This window comes from Oryzias latipes, chromosome 22 (genome assembly GCF_002234675.1).
Source record: "Oryzias latipes chromosome 22, ASM223467v1".
Classification (NCBI taxonomy): Eukaryota; Metazoa; Chordata; class Actinopteri; order Beloniformes; family Adrianichthyidae; genus Oryzias; species Oryzias latipes.
Window position 1 is genome coordinate 20,881,041 of NC_019880.2, and position 24,992 is coordinate 20,906,032.

Sequence of the window (24,992 nt, forward strand, 5' to 3'; positions counted from 1 at the left end):
GCAGTTCCCACAGTTGACAGCTTGTGTGAGGACTCCCTCTAGTGGCTCTGCAGGACTTTGAAAAAAGGGGTTGTGGTTTATTTTGCTCATAGTTTGTTAAGACAGCAGCTGAATGTATGCAGGCAGAGTCTGTATGATTTGAGGTTTTGACACAGGAAGCAGCAGTATACTTAAATCAACCTGACTAGTGGGTTAATGGCTTTCTGGTCTTTACTGCAGCTCAACAGCCTGATCCAATGCTCACCTTTCTTCTTGTTGACTGACTGATATATTTAAATTGAACACAAAGATTCACATTTTGTCCTGTAAATAGTTTTTGTGGTGATTCACATCTTCCCTATAAATAACCAAGGTACCTCATAGCTTCTGAGTACAATGTAATTTTTCAAGTGTAGCCAACAGGCTATGACATGTCCTTAAAAAAACTTAAAGCAACTCAAAGTAAAAGGAGGCGTAGAGTGTTACATGCAGCTTTTGCAGTGAGCCTGACTGTTCTGCAGCCAATAATTGGTAGTTTTGCATCTAGGTACAGATGCATCGTGAAATGCAGAAAAAGCCTTAGGTAAATTGAAATGTGAAGGGTCCTTTGTAAACAACGTCAGGACTTTAACTCCAGCCTGCTGTGAAGCAATGCCATTTAGTTTTAGCCTTTTAGCTTAAGTTTTTCTCTTGCCAAACCACAAAGGAGGCACGTCATAAAGAAAGCTGCACTTTAAAATACTTTGTAGTCTACTTGAGGAAAAGTCGAGTGAGTACAAGTTGAGAAGGATCAGAAAAATGTGCTGCCTGCAGGAAACGCTAAGGTCGGCATTCCACAGTCTGAAAAGGTGGAGCATCTGGAAAACGTCTAATGGGATAGAAGGAAGGAGGGTATAGCAACAGAGACACTGAAACAATGTCAGGTACACTTGTATTTGTCAGTGTAAGTGATTTTGAAACAGCAGCACTACAACCACGAGCTGCACACTGAGAGAGAACTAGAGAGAAGTATGTTTTGAGGCTAGAAGCCAAAGAACAGGAGGGGCAGGGAGGTCTGACCAAAGCACTCGGCCTCTTCCTGCTTCTCAGGAAGTGGAGGCAGAAAAAGAGCAGAGGGCTGACAGACAAACACATTCTACTGTAGCCCTCCAGTTTGTCTTCCTCTGGTCCCGCCGCGATCAACAGGAGGAAGAAGAAGGGGGAGGGGGTTTGGGAAGAGGCGGGCCGTTGATGGAGCAGAGAGACGGAGCAGTCGGTTACTTTTAGTTTGTGGAGATATGATGGAGGCCAGCATTGTTTCTCAGGACCCAGGGTGAGTTCACAGGGGGGGGTTAAGAATGTACCTGTGTGAAAGCGCCTCACAGGCAGGGTTTTTGTCAAGCCTTAGGAGGGGCGGATTGCCAGAGAGAAAAGGGGGAGTTGGGGGTCGCAAGCCAGAAAACCACAGAGAGAAAAACAGATGTGATGACTCACTGGCTCATATGTAGGTCAGTGACTTCTGAAAGACACGGGAGAATTCTGCTTTTCACGATGACTAAATCAGACTAACTAAGTGTGTGACACTGGAAAACAGAATGCCGTGTACGTTCATTCAAATGTTGAAGACATTCATCAAAACTCGCATAACACACCGTAAAAACAAGAAGGAACTGTAGGCAGGAAAGCCAAAGGGCTACTTGAAGTTTTTCCAAACAAAAATGCTGTAAAAAAATAGATTTTTGTGAAGTTTTCCTGGAAAACTGGTGGAAGAAATGGGACTCATTTGTCCTCATTATGATATTATTTGCAAAAACAGTTTAGGCTGCTGATGAAAAAACGTCCTTGGATTAAGAACTCATCATTTACCATTACTGCTTTTCACATTATAGACAGTAATGCTCACTTTTTATAGCAAAATGAAAAATCACGTACACGCAAAAGACAGTGAAAGGATTGCATTGTCCTACTGAAAGTTCCTGTTTGATTTTGGTTCAATTACACTTTCTATACTCTGGACACTGATACCGTCAGACACTGCTGGTTTTTCCTCAGAACTCCTCTGAACACAGAGCGTGTATCTTCTTTCTCTCTGAGACAAACTCCAAGGTTTTTCAATGATCTAAATATGTTTAGAAAACTTGGCACAGAAATCCTTCTGGATGCTCTCAGGACCCGATAAACTCCAACTCAGCACTAAAAGCTTCAGGTCTCAGAACCAAAGTGACTCTAACCCACCGGCCTGGAGAGGAAAGGCAGTGTGCAGTTGTCTGTTACAGTTCAATCTTTAGATTAGTATTTGGTGTGATAGTATACTAGCAATATTTTTCAGATTTTTTTCCCTCTTAGTCATTGTTTAAAGTTGTCGCAGCAGTTTTTATAGAGGCTGAAACGTATTTTCTTGCATGTAGCCTTTGGAGGCCATCGTTATCCACTGCACTGACTGATTTCTTTTACCTTTGAAGTGCTCACGTGTGAACTGACAGTTTTCTTTAAAAGCGGATCTTGTTGGACGTCCTTGTGTTTTGCTTTTGCACTGCTTTTTCTTAGTGAGCCTTGGTTCTTTTTTTTACCCTTTTCCTTTTTTTCTGCCTTTCTATTGGTTGGTGCACAGTCTGACAGCTTTTTACGGAGCCCGTGTCCTGACATTAAGATATAAAAATATATCTTGTTCCCACAGATTAATATCTTGTTCCCACAGGTTATTATGTCGTTCGCACGAAATACTATCCCGTTCCCACAAGATATTATTGCGTTCCCTCAAAATACTACTCCGTTCCCTCGAAATGATTAACTCGTGCGTTTGCAATAATTATGTCGTTCGAACGCAATAATTAATCCGTTCGAACGCAGTAATTATTCACGTCATAAGTCATTCACGCGGATATGCTCTCTGTACGCCGGCAAAACTAAGCCGCTTTCAGCGGTAACTTCCGTGTCTCTGTGACCCATTTTCGTTCAAAAAAGGAACATGAAAAACAAAAATGATCACTTTAATACTGTCTCAATGAATATAAGAAAAATATCAAAAGATTTATGATAACTAGGCTGCTTTGTCATACGATAGCTCCTGCTAGGCTACTACTAGCGCCGCCGCAGAGCTCTTTGATGTATGCCGGCATTTGGGCAACTGGCTGGTCTGTTGTCAGACAGCTGATATTGTAGTTTAGGGTCGAATAGGAATAATAATATTCAGGACTTGTCTTTTATTAACTTTAGCAGTCAGTCGCTTTACATTCGAAGGATATAAGGATACATGCTAACTGACTAGCCGATCATTGATCCTGTTATTAATTTACGTCATAGATTTACAGCAGATACCTTCACATTTCTGTCTGTGTATGTCTCATTACATTGCATTGAAGACACGGAGGATGTTTAGAGAACAGATTTATTTATTTCAAAAAGCACAAAGCGTTCGCACGAGTTAATCATTTCAAGGGAACGGAATAGTATTTTGAGGGAACGCAATAGTATCTTGTGGGAACGGAATAGTATCTTGTGGGTACGGAATAGTATTTCGTGCGAACGACATAATAACCTGTGGGAACAAGATATTAATCTGTGGGAACAAGATATATTTTTATATCTTAATGTCAGGACACGGGCTCCGTAGCTTTTGGCATTGGCTGTAGCTAAAAAACATCAGAGCTGCATCTCAGAACCATCTTAAATTCTGCCAAACAAATCCCACGGTGATGTGCATTCTGTGACCTTAACAACACTAAAAGTTAGGTATGGATGCCAAAAAAGTTAGACAGAAACTAAATGAATGGTAAACTGAGCTATAATTCTGTGATGTGGGTAAAAGGACTGACCCGTTGTTTTATATCTATTATGCTTTTCCATCAAGTGATTCTCTGCTAGAGGTCGCGTCACACAGCCCCTGCCTACATTTGGCGCATATTGCACGGATGAAAACTGGTCATACATGAACATACCGGTACGTGGAAATGTGAGAAAAGTTGTGGTTTGTACGTGAAATGTTCACAGATGTATCATGAATTAACCACATTAAAACCACGGAAGAACCACCACGGAAGAACCCCACACAAAGAACACGTAAATTGACGTACAAGCAAAATCTGACCCAATATTTGTCCGTTGATTGAATAATGTGAACGTAATGTGTACCGTATACGTGATATAAAAGTTATACATAGGTGGTTCACCATAGGTGGTTGTCTGTTAGTCTGGTACCTGGAATCGTTTAGAAAAGCCACAAATTTGCGTATAAATTGTTACGGTTCCGGGTTAACATTCGGGCGCATAACGCTTGTCGGCAGCTCTCACAACGACCCTCAAGCGACTTAAAAACTGATTATCTCCAAAAAAGAGAGCCAACAAGAAGAAAGAACCAAGCATCAAGTGACTATGACGATATTAAAAAAATCCTCGAAAACATCCAGGCTAAGCTAACTCCTCTCATGGAGCTAGTGAACCAGATCCAGGCTAAGCTAACTCCTCTCATGGAGCTAGTGAACCAGATCCAGGCCAAACCAACCTCATCTCAAAGACTCCGAGCTCAAAACAAGCAAAGAGAAAACCGGGTTGACATTCTGGAGAAAACATTGGACAATGTGGAACAACAAGCAAGGATGAATAATTTCATTCTCACTGGAGTACAGATGAAACCTCGGGCAAAGCCAACTGCAGCTGGAGTTACGACGCTGAAGTTGGCTTCCGATTCGTGAGAGCACTAAAGGAACATTCCGCTGCATTTTTCGCACTAAGATCACCTAAAACCGGGTCCTGTTCAAAAACCGCTGGACCTGGACTGCTCAAACCTGGATTAAATTATGCATTAGATAGTAAAGATAGTAAAAGTCCTTTACTATCTAAATTATAATTTAATCCAGGTTTGGGCAGTCCAGGTCCAGCGGTTTTTGAACAGGACCTGTTCTAAGGTGGAGTCACTGCGTAAAATGCGATAAAAATCAACCTATTTCACATTTTCACAAATCAAAGGAAGTTTTCACAAATCAGAAACTGTATTTACTGTGTCCTTTACTATCTAAATTATAATTTAATCCAGGTTTGAGCAGTCCAGGTCCAGCGTTTTGTGAACAGGACCCGGTTTTAGGTGATCTTAGTGCGAAAAATGCAGCGGAATGTTTCTTTAGTGCCCTCTCGAATCGGAAGCTGTGAATCGGAAACCAACTTCAGCGTCGTGCTGGAGTTAGCATTGCCAATGCTAATAGCGCTAGCATTGCTAGCAGTTCTTCTGAAACGGGGAGTGATGGAGAGTCTCTGGAACACCAAGTGGAATCATTTCTCACGTCTAAATGGATTTCCCTGGATGTAAATACCTGCCACCCGCTCCCCAGGAGAAAGGAGACGGATAAACCAGCGATCCTCATCAGGTTTGTGAGTCAAAAACACAAGCTAGCTCTGATGAATCAAAGGAGGAATCTGAAGGGATCTGCTGCTTATGTGAACGACCATCTGACCAGAAGGAATGCTGAAATCGCCAAACATGCCAGGCTTCTCAGGAAGCGTAAACAGATTGAGAACACTTGGGTTAAAGACAGCAGGATTTACGTCAACATTCGGTCCACCGGACCAGTCCAAGGTTCTGGTTGTTAACACCATGAAGGATTCTGGTTGTTAACACCACGAAGGATTTTGAGAAGACTTTGATCATGGACGTCTGAGTCAACAAATGCAGTAATAAATCAAAGAGGAAAATATAATTTAAAGAAATATGGCGTCTGGGATCTTCGCTATCTCTAAAAGTCAAAGTGACCCTGATTTTCTGACCTGCAGACAACTTGACCTCAACTTTCAGCGCAGCTGATAACTGCTGCAGAAAGAAAAGGACCTTAGTCCAAGTCTGCAGACATAACAGCAAAATGAACTAAACTCTGTTTAAACTCTGTTTAAACCAGAAGGATGGCTGTCAATCAGCAGAAGATGGAAGACCAACCTTGGACAATGGTCAGAATATGGACCCTTTTTTATTTCACAGCATTACCTTATATTAATAAAATTGCTAAAACAATTACTGAAGATGGTTAAAGTGATTGATCTCTAATTATATCACATAACTTGGCCGAAAAATTAATTCATGATTTTTCTAATGGAAAATAATCTGCAAATATTTTTGACTTTTGATACTTGATCTGCATGTGCTATGATGATTTCAGAAATAGCATTGTGTCTAATTATATTCATGATTGTTCTAATGAAAAAATAATCTATATATATTTTTGATACTTGAGCTGCATATGCTTTGAAGATTTCTGAAACAGTGTTATGCCTATTTTTTCTGATATAGTGTTATTTTTAATCATAGTCATGATTTTTCTACTGAAAATAATCTGCATATAATTTAGATAACTGATCTGCATGTGCTAGGCTGATTTCTAAAATAGAGTTTTGTGTAATTCTCCACTGGCTAAAAGTTTTGGACAGCTCAAAACCATAATCACGTAAAGACCCGTCGGCCGAAACCCTTAATGGACATCTGCACACATCGATGAATGACAAACGCAAGAAACACGTATAACTTAATATATCACACATGTATCACATCACGAAAGACCGAAATTTCATTTGTGGAAAATTCGCAAAATGTACATAATGGCTGTGTGACACGGCCTAAAGCTCTAATGGTTCCGCACTGTCAGAAATTAGGAGGTTTTAAGAAACGGAAGCTCAAAGGATAGAAAAATACTTTCAGTACCTCGTTGATGTTGCTTGGAAAATAAAACCCCAATAGTGCTAACATGGAAAGCATTTTATTTCCATTTGCTACCTAACTTTAATCATCACTCACGACTCCTTTTTCTTAGAGAATTTTAACATTCTCTCAATAAAAACATATTTTTGAACTGAAACTAAAAAAAACTCCTGACCATCGCTTTTTTCTGCTGTCGGGCTGGCTTTGAAGGTATCCAGTTACATCCTGACAAAGCTCCAACCACCTTGTCCTCCTCATGAACATCTCTTCATAAGTAAAACAGGGATCCTAATTCCTGTGCGGTTGTCTGAACAATACGGTTCAGTAACATCCTGTTAGCTCATCCATATTTTCTCTCACTAGAGGTCGCCTGCCTCTTTTCCTGAATGTTACTCATCTATTTACACTTAATTAGGTTTTTCCTGCTCTCTTATATTGACTAAACGTGTACTTAACAGACTAGACTATAACAAGCCTGGACTGAACCAATTTGTCAATGTTACATGCAACAAGGCTGGCCAAGACAAGATTCCCATTATTCTTCATAAACCGTAGTGCAGTCTGTCGGGTTATTGCACATTTTGATGCATTTTAAATTTTACTGAAGGAAATGATTGCTTCTGGATGAAAACGGTCTTTTAATCAACATGTCAAAGTCCAATAACTGCTGCTTGAGTGGAGGAGTTGAAAGTGCTTGTGACGTGGCTGTGATGAGTCTCTGGTGACACCTTTGCCCTCATTAGCCCTGTGCGCTGTGCCATTCTTCCTAAATGTACAGCTGTGGGAAGACTTCCTGTTTTTGAAACCCTGTGGCAGACTGTTGGCTTCCACTTTTCTGAGAAAGAGCTGAGAATCAGCGCACTGGTACAAAAGTCATCCAGCCAACAGGCAGAAAGCAGTTTGAAATGGAGGGATCTATGCGGAGTATATGAACCTTTCCTCACTCCTTTTTACTTCATTTGATTAAATCAAACAATTCCATTTAATATGAAAAAACACAACACAATAGTAAACAGCTGTAGGTTCAAGAGTAGCTGTAGAGAAAAGAAGAAATCATAAAGCACGAAAACTGAATAAAAAAACTGTTTCCTGTGGCCCTACGATGGTCTGGTGAAATGTCCAGGCCAGTGTTTATCGCACCTTCATTATCTGTGACCCCATACAGGAATGCATCAGGTTCAGGCAATGGATGGATGGATGATGGATGGATGGATGATGGGTGGGTGGATGGATGGATGGATGATGGGTGGATGGATGATGGATGGACTTAAACACTAAAACAGAAGTCTTTAATGTTTTTGAAGTTGCTGATAACACAGAATATTGAATTGATGAGTTTAAAGGTTGATAGTAAAATATTCACTTTGTTTGATGCAAAATATTCACTCAAGTTTCTTTAAGTTAATAAGTTACCTAGTTTTTTTATACAATGGGCAGTAATTAGTGCAATCTAAGTGTTCTCTGTTATGTCCTCTAATCTTGTGTTTCTTGTGTATTCAGGAAAAAGCTGAACACATTTTCTTTGTCCAAAAAAAACATCCTTTAAAAAAAGTACTATAAAGATTTATTTAATATGTTGAAGCTTTTTACAGCTTAACTTCTGCTTTGGTAACTTTCAATGCTAATGAAACAGCATAAATAAATGCATTACCACACTACCATCTCATTCAAGAACTTTGAGATAACAACTGGCCAGTCATCAAGAACTGCTTTATTCAGTATGATTATTTCCTTTTATTTTAAATAGAAGAAAATGTTATTTAGCAAGAAGTTGGTGAGTTAGGCTAAAAAATAGCTTAGTCCAATTTAACAGATTTTAGGTCAAGAGTGAAAGATCTGCAGTGAAAGATGGCCCTGTCACCACAGAGGCTTTCACACAGCCATGCTGTGTCAAAGCAAAACAGATCAAATCAAACCAAACAAAACCAAATCCAATCTAATCCAATCCAATCCAAAATTAAATTAAGTTCAGTTCAATTCAATTCCTTTTTATTACATTTCATTAAATTACATTTAATTATTTCAATTCACATCAACCATTTTTTGTCTATCACTTGTCCTAGCTGGTAACACAAAGTGCTGTACACCACAATAAATAATATAAAACAAAATGTTATTCAAAGTAGATGAATGTAGATGTGAACAAAATTAGATTCCATTATAATTATTGCTGTTCTTACAGTGTTGGACTTTATTGAAAATCCAAAAGCTTCGCATTCGTAGATATAAAAAGGATTTATGTAAAGACTCCTCTGGAAGAAATCATGATTGTTAAAAAATGGAGCTTCAGCAGATAATGTCCTGTACATCCCTCAATGTGAAAAAACAGACTTAAAACAATAATAGTTTTTTTAAGGAAATAGGTCATTGAAAGCCCCATTTGTTGCCTTTTCGAGCATTTTTGCGTTAAAGCTCAAATTCAAATTCACTAAAGACAGAGGTTCCAAACACAGTGGAAGAAGAATTTCTTCATAACAGCTAAGCGCCTGTAGTACTGTTATGAATAAAACCTTTGCACTGAAGTGAAACTGCAATTAAAGTTAGACTCACTGAATTGTTGTCGGAAAAATTCAGGCTTATTTAAACAACTTTTAACGTGACACACGTCTTCTCACATTTTTCCCAACAATCTATACGTCATAAACACTTATCAGCGTACCTTCATGTCTAACACCTCCTCATCATTGCAGTGTCTAGCATCCTCTGAGTTAAACCACTCACGCCACGCCTCCTGTCACGCCTCCGCCGTACTAAAGTAACAAGTAAAAAGTCTTCTTCCCGGTGTTCAGAACTGGTAATATCCCGATAAGACATCCGTCTTTTTCTTGTTGTTTTGACCCACCCTCGTAGATCATGGCCAATGAGTGAAGAGATCTATAGTCACATGGTTTTGTTTACAAGCTTTGGTACAGAACAAAATGTTCCGCTTCATGCCAGTCTGGATACAGACCACATGCAAGGTTCAGGACTCGAACCAGAACAAATTAGAGGGCTATACTAGGGACTTTGACATTGGGAGTTGGGTCATCTAGACCCCACAAGACAGTGTGCTGAACCTTTTTTCTTCAATGATTTGTGATCTTCACTGGTGTCCATGGATTACATGAAATCTTTCCACCTTTATCCACCTTTGTCATGGTAGGAAGAACACGTCAATGTACGGGTGGGGTCATCTAAGATAGCACAAGGGTGAAGCGGACTTGGTCCGGAACTACCGGTATTTGGTTTCCACATTTGGGTTACTTAGAGTGAACCAAAGTTTGTTTACCCCGAGAAAACGGAACACATTTTCACCCAAGTGGATCCTGGTCCGGGACCAGGAACCACTCTCTGACCCATCTTGGCTGCACTTGCTGCAACTAAATCTATTATTCCTTTTCTCCAGTGTCACAGTCTCTGGGATCCCCAGCTCCCTCTGCCTTCAGGCAGGCGTTTCCTCAGGCCTCACCTACTGTCTGTCTAAAGATGAAATGAGTCACAAACTGGCACCAATGGAATCAGACAGTTGGCCAGAAATAAGAAAATGAAGTAAAAATAATGCGTCTATTATGATGATAAGACAGAAGTAATAAGGAAAATGTGTCAGCTGCAGCTTGTGTGGGTGCAGGTGAGGCACGGGCTGCCGGCGCCACCCACCGCTTTATAGTGTATTTGAACAGGAAATTTGTGAATTCACAACTTTTTTATTTTTAACCATAGAAGCATTGAAACCCCACACAGAAAAATGTAATCATAGGATAGACATGTCTAAAAAATATTAGATTTTTATTTTTAATAGTAAAAAAGTATATTCACTTATTTAATGTCTGCATTTTTTAAGCTGTTTTTTAATGCACATTACAATGGCCAATGACTGAAGAGATCTTTAGTCTCTTGGTTTTGTTTACAAGCTTTGGTCTGGAACAGAAATATCTGGTTGACGGAAGTCTGATTAGAGACCAAACGCAAGGTTCAGGACTCAATCCGGACCAACAGACTTTCCAGTCTAACTACACCCTAAAACTGTGCTTACGCAAAGCTCCATAAGTCAGGGCTCAAACACTGTTTAACCTCAGTGTGTCTTGGTTTATTTCAGGGTTTGCAGGAACATCTCATAAATACAAAAATGTCCCCCAGGTCTTAAGCAAAAGCTAAGGTAGGAATTCAAACAGGTTTTTTTTTTTTTTTTTTTGTTTTGCAGCCTTACAAGACCTGTGACGGGAGCCCTAGAATCTGCAGCCATCCCGTCTCCTTCAATCCACCCACAGCCTCCAGGACGACCATGTCGACCCAGACCCCCAACTAGCACGTCAAAGTCCTCCATGCTTCCCTCTAGACCTCCTCTTCCTGCCTCCAGCGCTGCTAACCTCCCTTCTGCTTCCATCCGTTCAATGTCTCTGTCTTCTAACCCTCCTCCTCCATCTCTTCCTCCTCCTCTTTCTCCCATCATAGTCACCCAGTTTCCTCAGCAGTCCTCTTCAGGTCCAGTGCCTTTTCTGTCTCCTCCACTTTCCTTACCACCTCCCTTATCTCCCACAGACTCACCTACTCCGTGCTCCTCACAGTCTCCTCCCCCAGGCCCTGTTATCCCCTTACCCTCCCCAGCTCCTCCAGTGCTCAGCTCTCTCGATAAGCTGGTTGGGAGCGTTTCTATTTGGCAGCTTGAAGGACTCACTCCAGAAAAGACAGCGGGAATTCTGGAAAAAGAGGCTGCAGGGGTAAGACACACTTTCTTCTTGGCATTCCTTCCTAGACTGTGCAAAAGTTTAGGCAGGTGTGCAAAAAGACTGGAAACAGAAGTATCAATTATATTTTCATTTTCAATCATTTTCAATCATTAAAAGGGGGAGAATGAACGGAAGAGAATCTAAATCAAATCAATATTTGCCTTGACCACCCTTTCACTTCAAATCAGCATCAATTCTTCTAGGTTTTAGGCTGTTCCAAACATCTTGGAGGACTAACCCCACATCTTCTGTGGACTTAGTTTTCTCACATCCTGCTGTCTCAAACCCAAACCCTGTCACCCCAGACACACAACGGTGTGAAGATCCGGACTCTATGCGGGTCAGACCATCACTTCCAGTACTTCTTGTTCTTTAAAAAGTTCAAGAACCCTCCACCGGTCTTCATCACAGACACTCCATGGTTCTGCTCTGCAGTCCTTCCAAAAACTGCCGTCTGCTAAGGCCGAATGTTTTCAATGTCCATGTCAGTCCAGAGCAGATGCTGTCACTTTTCCTGTGTTTTCCGTGGTTCTTGAGTGGCCAGGCCCTGTCTCCTTAGCTAAGCTTCAACTCTTCCACAAAGACCCTTCTGGTTAGACCTCTCTGAACAGTTTGAACGTGGACCCCCTGATTCTGTCAGTTCAGGCATTGGCAGACATTGTCTAATTTAGAAGGAGAGTAAACTTGATGTGGTAGACCACTGCGTCATCCTCGGCATGGCTCTACAAAAGAGTTTACCCTCCTACAACCCCCAGTCTGCTCTGAGACCTCTGCCTGGGAGAGATGGGCCGATGGCGTGGAACTACCTTGAGTCGAGTCGCTGTGTCGTCTTTCACAGAGTTGCCTTGGGAGCAGAGTTTGGCGGTTATTTTCAGACTGCTATTGTCAGTCTCTGACTCAGTTTGAGCCAAAAAGAGAGACTGATGGTCTTTAGCAGTAGAATTGATTGATCACTAACCTGACTATAAGCCCTGAAAATCCCTGACTTTGTGCAAGTCTAATTCTAGGATTTGATGCTGGTTTATAGGCAACAATTAAAAACGTGAAATATTAATTTAGTCCACTTTTTCCTTTTGTTAGGTCACTTAAAATGTTCTATACTTGTGAAAAATAAACAATACTTTCTTCATTTTCTGTTTACAGCATTATTTGATAGCTACGTTACATTTCTACACAAAAACCGGCATCAAAGCGGATCTGAAACAATCATGACTTTCTCCTGAGATGAAGTCATGAAACCAGGAGAGCCTGCAGGGAGGGGACTCTCACACTAATTAGGAAGTATTTATCTAAACTAAACCATTTATTTCCACCGGGTTTCAAGTCCTCCATTCCTGTCATCAACAGTGTTGCTTATTAAATACTACGGTTGCCTTTAGCAGCACTGTGTCTGGATGCAGGCCTGGAGACGCTGCATTGAGGCTCTGACGCTGTCATGGCTGGAAAGTGGGAGTCAAAGTGTCTTCTTAGTGCAGTCGGGGAATTAGTGAAACTTTTATTCTAACATGTCTGAGGGAATTATTGTATGACATCTTTATACTTGCGGATACAAATCTAATGAAGATGCCAGGTCCTAACAGACAGCATGGGGCTCCGCATGGGGGTCATGTTGTGTTCGTGTGTGGGAAAAGTCACACATGGTCTCTTGTTGTTGGGTTTCACAGCTGCTGTTTCTTTTGGGACCACAAAATTTAACAGCTGCTGCTGCCTCTTGCAGATGTTCCTGGTTCACAGCACAGACGGACAGGCGACGGCGGTTTCTGTACGCCTTCCGGAGGAGCAGGGAGCGCCGCGCGTGCTCAGCCTGATGCTCACACAGCACAGGGACTGTATGTGCTGCACAGCGAGCAGCTTCCTCTTGTGACAGCTGCAGCTCTATGTGTCACTGAACAGCGTATATTTAGCTCAGGACACACAGAATACATGACTAAGTCGTTTCCTCTTTGACTCTTTTCTCATGTCAGTCATCCATTTAGAGGGTTCTGCTCTGGTCTTTGATGATATTTTTCAACTCATCCTCTTCTACTGTTCCAGCAGGTAAATCACACACAAACAAACATGCATTAACACACACACACACATTTGCATTAACACACACAAACACACACACACATGCATTAACACACACACACACAAACATTTGCATCAACACACACACACACACACACACACACATGCATTAACACACACACACACATATTTGCATTAACACACACAAACATGCACACACATGCATTAACACACACCACCAACATTTGCATTAACACACATATTTGCATTAACTCACACACACATACACATATGCATAAACACACAGACATATGCATTAACACACAGATGCATTAACACGAACACATGCACAGACACCCAAACACACACACAACTACACAAACAAAGAGACAAACGCACAAAAATAAACATAGACAAATAGATACCCACATGTAGACACAAAAACTAGTGTTAACACACAAAATAAGTGCACATCCGCACAAATGCCCATGCACATACATACACCAGCAGTATGTGTAAAATCAAAAATGTACAAAAAAACTGGACAGCATCTTCGTGATTTTTACAAAATCTTCTATGAGTTGATCTTTTTTGCTTGGTCAATCAGGGACATCTTGACCGTCTTGCTAAGATTACCTCAGGCCGTTACCACGACGACTCAGAGAGAGGAGCTGCAAGTCATCTCAGCCATGGGTGCCGGTAAACAAAAACTTCACTGTTTTCCACTGAGGTTGACGGGGAGTTCAGCAGTGAAAGGAAGAGGAAAGGAAATCACAACGGAGGAATAATGTAAAACTTTAAAATAGTTGGTAGCTTTGGCCTCTCCTCAAACATAAAAACTTTGACTTTCAGGAAACTGGAAGTCAGTGAAGTCTGTGTACTTGAACTTTGCAGGTACACAAAATGACAAAAAAATACAGCTGTCACCTCTTGTGTTACTGTAAAGCTTTGGGCTTTGTGCAAGTCTGAACCAAGAACTGTGCACATAGAAATTAAAAACGGTCGCTAAAGAATAAAAACATGTTTAATTTCAGGCAAAAGGTTGAGAAGATGGATTCAAGAAATGCCTTTAGTCTGCCCACCCTCTAATTCAGGGTCTGCAACCGTCAACACTTCTTCAACAGTCATTGGAATTCATTTCTGACTGACTTTTCTTCCCCTTTTTCTAAAGGGTGAAGAAAAGTGATTTGTATTTATGTTATTGTTGCTATTTTGATCAATTCTAATCAAACTTTTTTGCGCAAATAAAACATAAAGATAAAAGAAAAATAGCCTTTTTTTTAAATATGAAACAGCTTATAACTTTTAAAAGTCCATAAGAGTCCCATGTTGGAGCATCTCATGCAGCGAGTTTAGTCGTAGTGTGATGTCAGCAGTGAGAAAAATATATGTACAATTTGTCATTGTTGGTGCATCTCAGCCATGACATTTGTTATTGAGAACTAACTTAAGTTGTTAGGTTAGTCGTTAACTTACTTAACGCTAGTTAGCTCCACTGAGCGGTCCGGTCCACAATGGTCCAGGTGATTCAGGTGAGAGTTCCCACTCAAAGTTGGACCGCCACGGCACATGGGGGGTGAAGCGAACCACAACAATGGAGGTCATCCAGCAACTCATTCGTGGTACTTCGTAGATGCTAAACATGAAATGCTGTCTGATAGAAGCTCACGGGCAGCGAAAACGAATACAGCCGCTTTCTTTTGTCGTAATGACCTTCAGCCAATCAACGGGTTTCAGCAGCCGCCTTGACCAATCTGTTCCGTTTTTCTATGGACCTACAACAAACAGGGGCCCAAAAATGGTACAAATCGGTCAGGCTTAATGCGTCAATTCTTAAATGGAGATGCTCAAAATACCAGACCGCTCAGTGGAAACAAGGCGGAAAGCCGCCACAAAATCCGGCACGCTTTAGGCATGAATTTTGGCTGTGCTTGTTGATCTCCCATTGATCTTCTGTGGTACACAGCGCTCCAAAAACTGTTTCAATGTTTTATCACGACTTTGCTAAACTATGAACCCATACTGTCTTATGGTTGGAGCATTATGGGTACTGTAGGTGGACAGTGGAAAGAAGACCGTGTAGCTGACAGTTCCGTTTGTTTCATTTGTAATTCTCTTTGCAGCACCCAGCAGGTTTTCAGAAGATTCTCTTTGGTTTTTAACCGTTTTAACCTGGGAATTTTTTTTCCTGCTACAGATTATACCCACCAAAGATAAAAAAGAGTTTTAATATATCGACGCCAATGCAGGCTAAGTGTTACACATGTTGAGCCGCTTGAGGAGCAGAAGGAAAAAATCAACTTTTATAGAGATTGACTGGATAACATCCGAAGACTCTGTCTCTAAACCCCAGAAGAGCAACCACGAAAACAGTCACCTCCTTCTAAAACAGTCAATCTTTCTGTTGCAGATTTCTGGACGTCTGAGCTGAACCAAAAACTGAAGGAGAGGACAAACGCCCTTCAGCTGATCACTTATCTCCACGTGAGCCCAGTGACTGTGGAGGAGCGGTCAACCACCCAGCTAAACCTGCCCCGCACTCCCAAAAGAGATTCTGCAACTGGCGAACATGTCACCTCCTGTTTGCAGAATGGACAAACCTCCCAGAGCGTCAGCGCTCATGGCAACAATTCAGCAAAAAGGTTCAAGCGACCCCCACCCCGACCCCCCAGCCTAGACTCGGGTGTGGGCCTTCTCTTCTCTTCTTCCTCTCTTCCTCAAAACTCCACGTATGCAACTCACCAAACTGAGACAAAGGAAGGAGGAAGGGAGCAAGCAGGCAAGGTGAAGGAGAGGAGGTCAGTCCCACCTCCATCAAGGCCCCCCGTTCCCCTGCAGGGCCGGTGTGCTCCCTGTCTGCCTCCTGCTCCTCTACCAGGTGTCTGCCCCAGAAAACAAACAGATCAGGATGAAGGAGAGAAGACAGGCAGAGAGGAAAACCAAAATCCCGCCATTGAAACCAAGAAAGAACAAATAGAAGAGAAAGGAGAGGAAAAAACCGAAGGAGCAGGCCCTCCGACTGAAAACGCCACACAAGGAGCAAGGAGTCCATGTGAGGAGGAGGAGCTGACCAAGGAAGAGCAAGAGGTAAAGATGGAGGAAAAAGAAGTGAAACTGACGGAGGACAAGCAGCAGTCCAGCTCTCCATGTCCACAGTTATCAAAAAGGCCGAGTCGGCCAATCCCTCCCCCAAGAACAAAAGCCATTTCCACCGGTCCTGGGATGAAAGGACAGCCTCCACAAGCTGCTCGCCGCTCGGACGTGTCGCTGTTCTCACCGCAGGGAGGGGCGGCTCTGGGAGCTGACCAGGACTCGTGTGACACCAGCAGCACCGAGGAGGAAGGAGAACCGAGCCAGGAACAGGGCCCAAACTGCAAGTGGGTGCACTCCTCCCTCTGACTCCCTGAGGTCTCCCCTCATCAACATGTCAGTTCTGTTCTTATCTTAGGAGGCCAGAATAAACAAAGAGAACCATCAAAAATACTCTCAGTTACACAAACACATTGGAAAGTGTTTTCGTTTCAAGCTTTTGGTTCTAGACAAAAACATGAAAATGTAACCACAAGCTTTAGCTGGCAGAACGGCAGTAGTTCCTGATTCTACTGACATGGTCAGATTTTTTGAGGTTTGCTTGTGAATTTGGGAAAGAGGATGAATCCGATCACTTCACTTTCTTTTCAAAGGGTCTATATCCTGCTTTTTTTTATCATTTCAGAGTAATCTACATCCACATATATGATCATATATGACCTTTGGCACACTAAAGAACCATTTGTTTATGAAATATGAGTTAATTTCAGCTCACTTTCCTACCTGGAAGTGAAACAACTCGATCTCTGAGGCTCCGCCTTTCTCTCCTTGTGGGTGCCGCCCATTTCATGACATCATCCTAGTGTCGGCTTCAGCAGCGTGTCGGAATTTCTCCCACGAAAACAAAACATCAGAACTTTTACAAAGATGGATTAGCCTAGGGGGCGGAGCTGGCAGCACAGACTCTTCCTGGAAGGGGCTGTTCCTCACTTTGTGATGTCACAGTGTGAGGAACTTCTCGTTTTTGTGGATTGGGAGGGGCTGGTGCTCAGAGAGCAGGTTTTTAGAGGAACACTTAGAGATGTGTGAATGGATCAAAATACCACTTTGGGGTTGGGCGATATAGAATTTTTATATCACAATAGAGATTTTTAATATCAGGCGATAACAAAATATATCACAATGTAAACAAAAAACTATATTTGTCTAATTTGAACACTGCGCATAAGACAAATGTGTAATCATCAGCAGGTTGTTTAGATTTCAATATTCATTTCCCATTATACTTCAAACATAACAGAAGCACTTAAGGAACAGATTAAAGCAAAAGATTTCAAGTTTCAAAAGAGAACATGAAGAAAACCGAAGGCTAAACTGTTAGATCAGTTCCATTTAAAAACAAAACATTACATTTTAAAGGTTTCAAGTTTCAGAGAACAAACATTGAATTGAATAATCTAGGAACTAAAAGCAAATAGTCAGAGTTTCTTCTGGTGGTTTAGACTGTTGCTGCTGTCTGACCTTTGTTGTTTTACACAAACTGTTACTCGCCATGTGAGAAAATGCTCGAGAGGGGCAAGCGTTTATTTCGGACTCTACAAAGTCGTCATTTTTACTGAGAAAAAGTTATATTCCGATTTATATCGGTACTGTTTTTTTGCCGAGCGCTACTTTGGGGTTGTTTTTTTTGCGAGGAGTAAACATTATATTACACTTAGAAGCTCAAAACGAGGATTTTGCATGACCTTTAAACTTTCTGTTGAAAAAACACATGCTGCAACCTCACTTTACTTGAAACCCGATAGACCTCATATCATATCATATCATTTTTTGTTTGGGCTCCTAATCTTTGGATCCTCCAGGCCAGGCTTCAGGGATGTTGACTGACGGAGCTCAATAAGAGCAAACATCATGACCATGTCTGATGGCCTCTCTCAGTAACTGTGCTCACTCTGCAGTGATTCTCTGGGAGTTTCACAACAAGTCAACAACATGCCAAGATTACTGTGGACCAGGTGGGAGTCACGTGCTCCAGGGTCCCACCAACTCACCCGTGTGAATGGTTAAAGAGCTTGTAAAGTTAAATCATATAAAGAAAACCGAGCATCTACAGCAACATTTGTGTCCCAGTGTCCCTCCGGCCTTGGAGAGGTGAAAACGGTCTGAAATGCTCCATTTCTCTTCAGGAACCTCACAGAGAGCTGCAGCCCCAAAACTGTCCTCAGGAGAACCCCCACTACCTTCATGCTGCACAAAGCTCGTCACCTCTCTGCAGTGGTCAGTGGGCTGATCAGTCATGACCGCCGCCTCACCAAGCGCCTTGTAGAGCTGGCCAGAGACCCTCTGAGCTACTTTGGTAACCTAGTGAGTGCACTGACGCAGGGCAGGAAATGTCACAGATAAGATTTGTAAAACAACCAAAAACAAATGAGTTGTAATGCCTTACAGGTCAAAGAGCACAGAGCTTTCACTTTGGAGACCATGATGAAGCACATGACCTCCACTGAGCTGCTACAGGAGATCCGACTGATGATGACTCAGCTGAAGAATTACCTTCTCCAAAGCTCAGAGCTGCAGGCCATGCTGGAGCCTCAGCAGTGCACTCAGGACAAACTAGGTCTGTATGTGTTTGTGTGTGGATCAGAGAAGCCTGTGTGTCATTGACCGTTACCCTGCATGTTGTGGAAAAGAAACAAAACCTTCAGGCTTCCGCCCCTTAGGAAGTTTAGTCCGTCAGACTCAGTAATCAAACGATAACTGAGAAAAGGAGAAGGAAAGGACCAGCGAGCTTCTGCTGCTTTACCTTTGGCAGTTCTTCGATGTGAACGGATTTCTTGTCCCTTTGCAGAGAGTATTGTAGAAGCGGCTCTGTGCAAGAGTGTCCTGAAGCCGCTGCGTGAGCCCATCTACAAAACTCTGGAGAAACTTCACACGGATGCCGGCTGCACAAAGCAGCTAGCTAGCAACCAGGTAAGGCTCTGTGGCTAAAACAAATTACAATTAGTGCCTGAAAGGAGTAAAGGGTGCTGACGGCGTTGCTGTGTTTGGTGTCAGTCTGCTATTCTCGGCAGCACCACCACAGCTTTAGGAATAACCACCTCGGTCCCTGAGGCCCCCGCTTTGGAGAAGATCAGCATTAAGCTGAACGATCTTCATCAGGAGTATTCTCCTCAGAGGAAGATCCAGTTACTGCTGAAAACCTGCAAAATCATCTATGACTCCATGTCTGTGAGCCATCCAGGTCAGGACGTCCAGCCATGCCAAACATTTTTTCATTCAGGCTCCTCCCACACAGCCTTTCATTGAAGGGGTTATGTGTTTCCTCTGTTGTTGTTTTGTTTTTTCCATTCTGACACAAGTCGAAAGACTAAAACATGTGCACAGTCTTAATCAAACTCTAAAAGCAAGTGTTTTCACCTGAAGATGTGCGTTTGTGTTTAGGGCGGGCCCACGGTGCTGATGACTTCCTGCCCGTCATGATGTACGTCCTTGCCAGGTCCAATCTGTCTGCCCTACAGCTGGATGTTGAATACATGATGGAATTGATGGACCCAACATTAACACTTGGAGAAGGTTTGCTCACACATCCACGGGCGGCCGTGGGGCAGCCGTAGGGAGATCAACCCGTGTTCGTAAGATTGCAGGTTCGATTTCCTGCCTTGCATGGGCATGAACCCCAACTTGCCTCTGGTGGAAGGTTGGTGCCAGTGATTGGCAGTGGAGCCGCCATCAGTGGGTGAATGGGGACTGTGACTGTAAAGCGCTTTGGGCCTTAGAGGAAGGTAGAAAAGTGCTGTACAAGTATTGACCGTCCACACCTCCAACATAATGTGTGGGAATATGAACAATAAAATGACACAAAAGGTCATTTTTTAAAACAGGGTCCTGTGTATCTATTTCATTTAAGGTGGTTTACTGTGCTTGTCTGTGTTTAGGCTCTTACTACCTGACCACGACCTACGGGGCTCTGGAGCACATAAAGACATTTGACCAGCAGAGGTCAGTAACACGGCAGCTGAGCAGGGAGGTCCAGGACTCCATCCACCGCTGGGAGAGACGGCGCACCCTCAACCAGGAGCAAAGCGGCCAAGGATCTGTCCGCGTACGGAAACACACACACAAAGACATGTAAACATTCACAGCACATGCACACACAGAGTGTCGCAAACGCACATTTAGACAAAGACAGGCACACACGCAAACACACACAAAAGATCAGCCCTGCAACAGGTTAACCAACAAAGTCCAACTCAAACTGAAACTGAGCATTTATGTACATATCAGGATCACTTCAGATACATCAATCCAAGGTGTTTATACATCACTTCACATCCGGAAACATATCATGGCATAGAGACAGAGCTGGACCAGACTAGCTTTAACCAATGAACCAGTCTGTCAGTTCTAATCTGTAATAAACCGCCTCAGTACTCACTGCTGGTTTTCAGTATCAGGCAAGACAGCCAAAATCCTTCAGGTACAGACACACCAGCTGCATCAACTCACGTTCAAGCTCCCACTTTCAATGAAAACTCGATGTAAACGTGCGTCAACCTTAATTTCAGGCGTCTGGGTTCAGAACTCTCACGTTCAACATTTTAAGTCCAGACTCTACGTACCATTCGGGCGTTCACTGATCATGCACTGAAAGTTGAACCGGTTGAACTTCTTGGCTGCGATGATGCTGAACTGTGACCAATCAGGGACTCCTCATCCCACTGAAGTTGGCAAACAAGCACTGGTAAACAGTAAAAAACTAAAAAAGAAGAAGCTGCTCCCTGCCGCTCCCTGCTTGTCTGATGTGTGAAGTTCACTGTCTGAATACACAAACCTGATCTCTAAACATCCTGCGTGTTTTCCATGTGTGGTAAATGAAACATACAGATGCTGCTCCATGTAGCCATTAGGCTAAAACCATTTAGTGGCATCTCCTCCCACACCCATCTGGGCCATCAAGCTTATGAACACATTTTTGGACAGGTATTGACCAGTGAACCGCTTTCGGTGTGAACGCAGCTTGAGTCACAACTGCCCTTCCGGTTGGATTTGGGTTGTCCGCAGGTGAAAAATCGGAGAACCTGTGTGGGCCGTGCAGGTAGATTGCACGAAATGACAAGGTCGCAGCCTTTTTTCATGTGCACGTCTTCGTGCACGTTTTTTTTCTTCGAAAATGCTGTGAGCAACAGGTCGTAGCGATCACTTAAGCTACACTTAGCTAGGTGCTCAAGAAGCCCCTTAAAGCTGTTCACGTGATACGTGCGCGTTTGTGTGGAAATCCTATGGGCGTCCTGGGGACACTTACGTATCCCGTGTGCAGCATTCGTATGCAGTCAGGCAGGAGCCAGTCCTCGCTCCTTACCAACGGCTAGAGCGTGGCGTTTGGACACCGCATGACAACATCACTCACATGTCATATGTGCATGCAACTTCCATCATCCTAACAAATACTTCACAACACGCTTACCACACACACAACAGTCATACTGTCCATTTTCATGCCGTCTCTTGAGCCTCAAGAGACCTGCGAGACTCACCTGCAGCTCCCCTTAAGGTGCAGCCACTCCTCTCTATGACCCTTCCCGGACAACCCAAAAACCTGGAGCACCTGTACGGGTCACCCCCGTGTGGGTGCATGTGACTGACGCTAAAGTCAGATACATTTAAGGAAGCATGAAATGAGAACAGGAAAAAGACATTTAACATTCAGTCTGTAGCATTTTAAAGCAAAATACAAATACAGAACACAGATATATACTGTAGAATTCAGAAGACAAAGCTGTTGTGTGCTGATCTCTGCATGCATCTGTATTTTAAAGGATTTTCTGACCGTGTATTGTCCTGCCTTTGGAACCAACCCCAAAACTATGGGGATCTTCCCCAGTATGACCATGCAGCAGCTCGCTGAGCAGTGTGCAGCACGCTACGAACAAGGTAAATGTTGGTTCATGCTCACAGAGGGAACATTCTAAGACTTTACAAGACTAACACAAGCAGGAAACATTGAATGAACATTTGTGAGTACATTTAATTTGAATGTACATCATGAAATTAATTCCTATTTAAAGATGACTAAAGTGTGGAGGAGTTGGAGGCAAATCCAGTTACATTTACAGTTTGCAATTATGTCAGACTTATAAATTTAAAACCATATTATATCATGAAATAGATCATTTGTATTTCATACTTTTATTAATGACACTAGATTCTGATGTACCGTGACTCCTCCCTCGAAATCTGTGCTCACCTGTAGCCTCAGGTGACTGAGTTTCAGGGAAGAGGAAAAGGTTTTTTTGTAAATCCTATCATATTCTGTTTATAAAAAGAAGAAAGAAAAGAAGAAGAAAAGAAACTAGAGCACAAGTTTGAAATACTTGAATCATTGAATGCAAGTAATCCAACAGAAGAAACACAAAAGGAATAAAGAAAATATTGAATTCAATTAAACACAATAATAAACAAAAAAAGACAATTTTTAATTCAAAGATTAAGACAAGAAAAATGTCACCATGAAAACAAATCAGGTAGATATTTGGTAAACCAAATTAAACTAAATAAAGAAAGAACAATGATCTCTACTTTAAGGGACTCAGCTGGAAAGCTGACAAGCTCACTTCAAGAAATTAATGAAATATTCAGAGAATATTATATCAACTTACGCCTCTACTAATAACACTGGACAAACCGCAAATTCAAGACTTCTGAATAAAACGTCTTTTGATAAAGAGGCCAAAGAAGGCCCCCCTCCTCCCACATGGGCAATTGTTTGGGTAATGAACTAACAATTCAAAGTCAAGTCAAAGTAACTTTATTGTCAATCTCTACAATGTTTCCACATACATAGAAATTGAAATTCCGTTTCTCTTCAACTGTAGTCTAAACGGGAAACAACTTCAAATTACACAATAAACAAATAAACAAACTATAAATATTAGAGGCTATAAACATGACTGTAAAAATGAGAAAAAAATAAAGTGACTGTGGTTTAGTTCCTGGAGGACTGGTGAAGGTACAGTTAGTGCTGATGACGTCTGTATGTCAGAGCAGGGGGGCAACGGGGCAACAAGAGGGGAAGGGGGGGCAGGGCCGGGAGAGAGTTCAGTTTCCAGACAGCCTGGTGGAGAAAACTGTCTCTGAGTCTCCTGGTCCTGGCCTGAAGACTACATAGTCTCCTCCCGGATGGCAGCAGACTCAAGGAGCTGTGGGACGGATGGGCGGGGTCATCTGCAATGCAGAGGGCTGAGGCGGGTGTTGTTGATGTCCTGGAGGGAGGGGAGGAGGGCACCGATGATCCTCTCAGCTGCCCTCACGATGCGTTGGAGGGACTTCCAGCAGGACGCGTTGCAGGCGCCATACCACACCGTGATGCAGCTGGTGAGGACGCTCTCCACGGCGCTTCTGCAGAAAGTATGCACTGTGGGTGGGAGGAGGGGCTTTGGCGTTCTTCAGTTTCTTCAGGTGATTTCCCAGCCAGTGATGCGATGTTATCCGACCAGGAGAGGTTTTCTGTGATGTGCACACCCAGGAACTTGATGCTGCTCACTCTTTCCACCGTTGAGTTGTTGATGGTCAGAGGAGCATGCTCCAGGAGGAGATTATTGTCTCTGCACCAACCGGCCAGGTGGCTCACCTCACTCCTGTAGTTTGTCTCATCAGCATCACCACTGTAGTGTCGTCTGCAAACTTGATTTAAATGCTGGAGCTGTGTGTCGGTGCGCAGTCGTGGGTCAGCAGGGTGAAGAGGATTCATAAGAGAATATAGTTACAGCTGGAATTATGACAGCAAGGACTATTCTAAAACAGGCATGTAAGACAGTATATTAACACATATTGGTAAATCTCTTCTTGTGTTTTTCAGACTCCTACATCCTTAGCGTGTACATGGATGGGGTTCGGCAGCCCATTTCCCCCACAGACCTCGCTCTCAGTGTCAAGAATGGCTGCCTGCCGGGCGCCTACTGTTTCCTCTTTCATCCTGTCAATCAACCCGGCGGCCAACGCTCCTGCCCAACTGACCCTCCCCCGGATCCACCCGCAGGAAGCCGTCCCACAGCTAACCTCACAAGAAATACGGAGCCAGAAGTAGAAGAGACTCTGATTAACCTCTAACTGCTTGGCACCATGGTGGCAGCACGTTAGGAAGGGATGCTGCTGCTCCTTCACAAGGAAAACCAAAGATATAAAAGCTTCCAATTTAGTTCTCCCTGGAACTGATAACCCATGTCAGATTGGAATCAGAAAGCATAACAGACAGGGATTAAAGCCTGCAAAGAGACAGATAATCTGATCCCATTTTACTTGAAAGATCAGCAAGATTTTATCACATAAAAGTGACGTGTAGCATGCACATTTATTATATCTATATCAGTGTTTTTACTCCACAGTAAAATATTCTGGGGTTTTCCTTCCAGCAGGAGTAGAGGTACTTGATAGTTCCAGACAGTATTTTTATCAATGTTGTTGATTTGTTTAACCTGATTTTCAGAGGCACCATTGTATAGCTGCCAAAACACAACACAGCTTTGTTGGATGTTTGTCCAACTTGTGTAAATTCTCAACACGTTCTTTTTTTTTAAGTGAGTAAAAACAGATTTTGTAATCGTAAAAAGTTT

General features: G+C 42.7%; 1 protein-coding gene across 2 annotated transcripts; it reads left to right on the forward strand.

Moving 5' to 3' along the window:
* Positions 1-1,072: 1,072 nt before the first annotated feature.
* On the forward strand, positions 1,073-24,988 carry LOC101162800 (ras and Rab interactor 3). 2 transcript variants are annotated; one of them, XM_011490658.3, is made up of 15 exons: positions 1,075-1,291; positions 3,809-3,898; positions 10,818-11,334; positions 13,061-13,172; positions 13,308-13,380; positions 13,961-14,052; positions 15,764-16,730; positions 18,570-18,747; positions 18,832-19,000; positions 19,232-19,353; positions 19,438-19,624; positions 19,825-19,956; positions 20,319-20,485; positions 22,200-22,314; positions 24,239-24,988. In XM_011490658.3, the coding sequence occupies exons 3-15, from the start codon at positions 10,939-10,941 to the stop codon at positions 24,487-24,489; spliced, it is 2,961 nt and encodes a 986-aa protein (XP_011488960.1). In that variant the 5' UTR covers positions 1,075-1,291; positions 3,809-3,898; positions 10,818-10,938; the 3' UTR covers positions 24,490-24,988. The 2 variants fall into 2 exon arrangements, with proteins under 2 accessions (XP_011488959.1, XP_011488960.1); XM_011490657.3 differs by lacking the exon at positions 3,809-3,898 and having other exon boundaries at positions 1,073-1,291.
* Positions 24,989-24,992: the final 4 nt, after the last annotated feature.

What these genes read in the sequence shown, in the direction of transcription:
- LOC101162800 (XM_011490657.3), top strand. Translation starts at nt 1,257, where the DNA reads ATGATGGAGGCCAGCATTGTTTCTCAGGACCCAGG. An exon ending in TGAGCTACTTTGGTAACCTA is followed by an intron (nt 18,748 to 18,831) that starts GTGAGTGCACTG and finishes AATGCCTTACAG; the next exon opens with GTCAAAGAGCACAGAGCTTT. An exon ending in AGCAGCTAGCTAGCAACCAG is followed by an intron (nt 19,354 to 19,437) that starts GTAAGGCTCTGT and finishes GTTTGGTGTCAG; the next exon opens with TCTGCTATTCTCGGCAGCAC.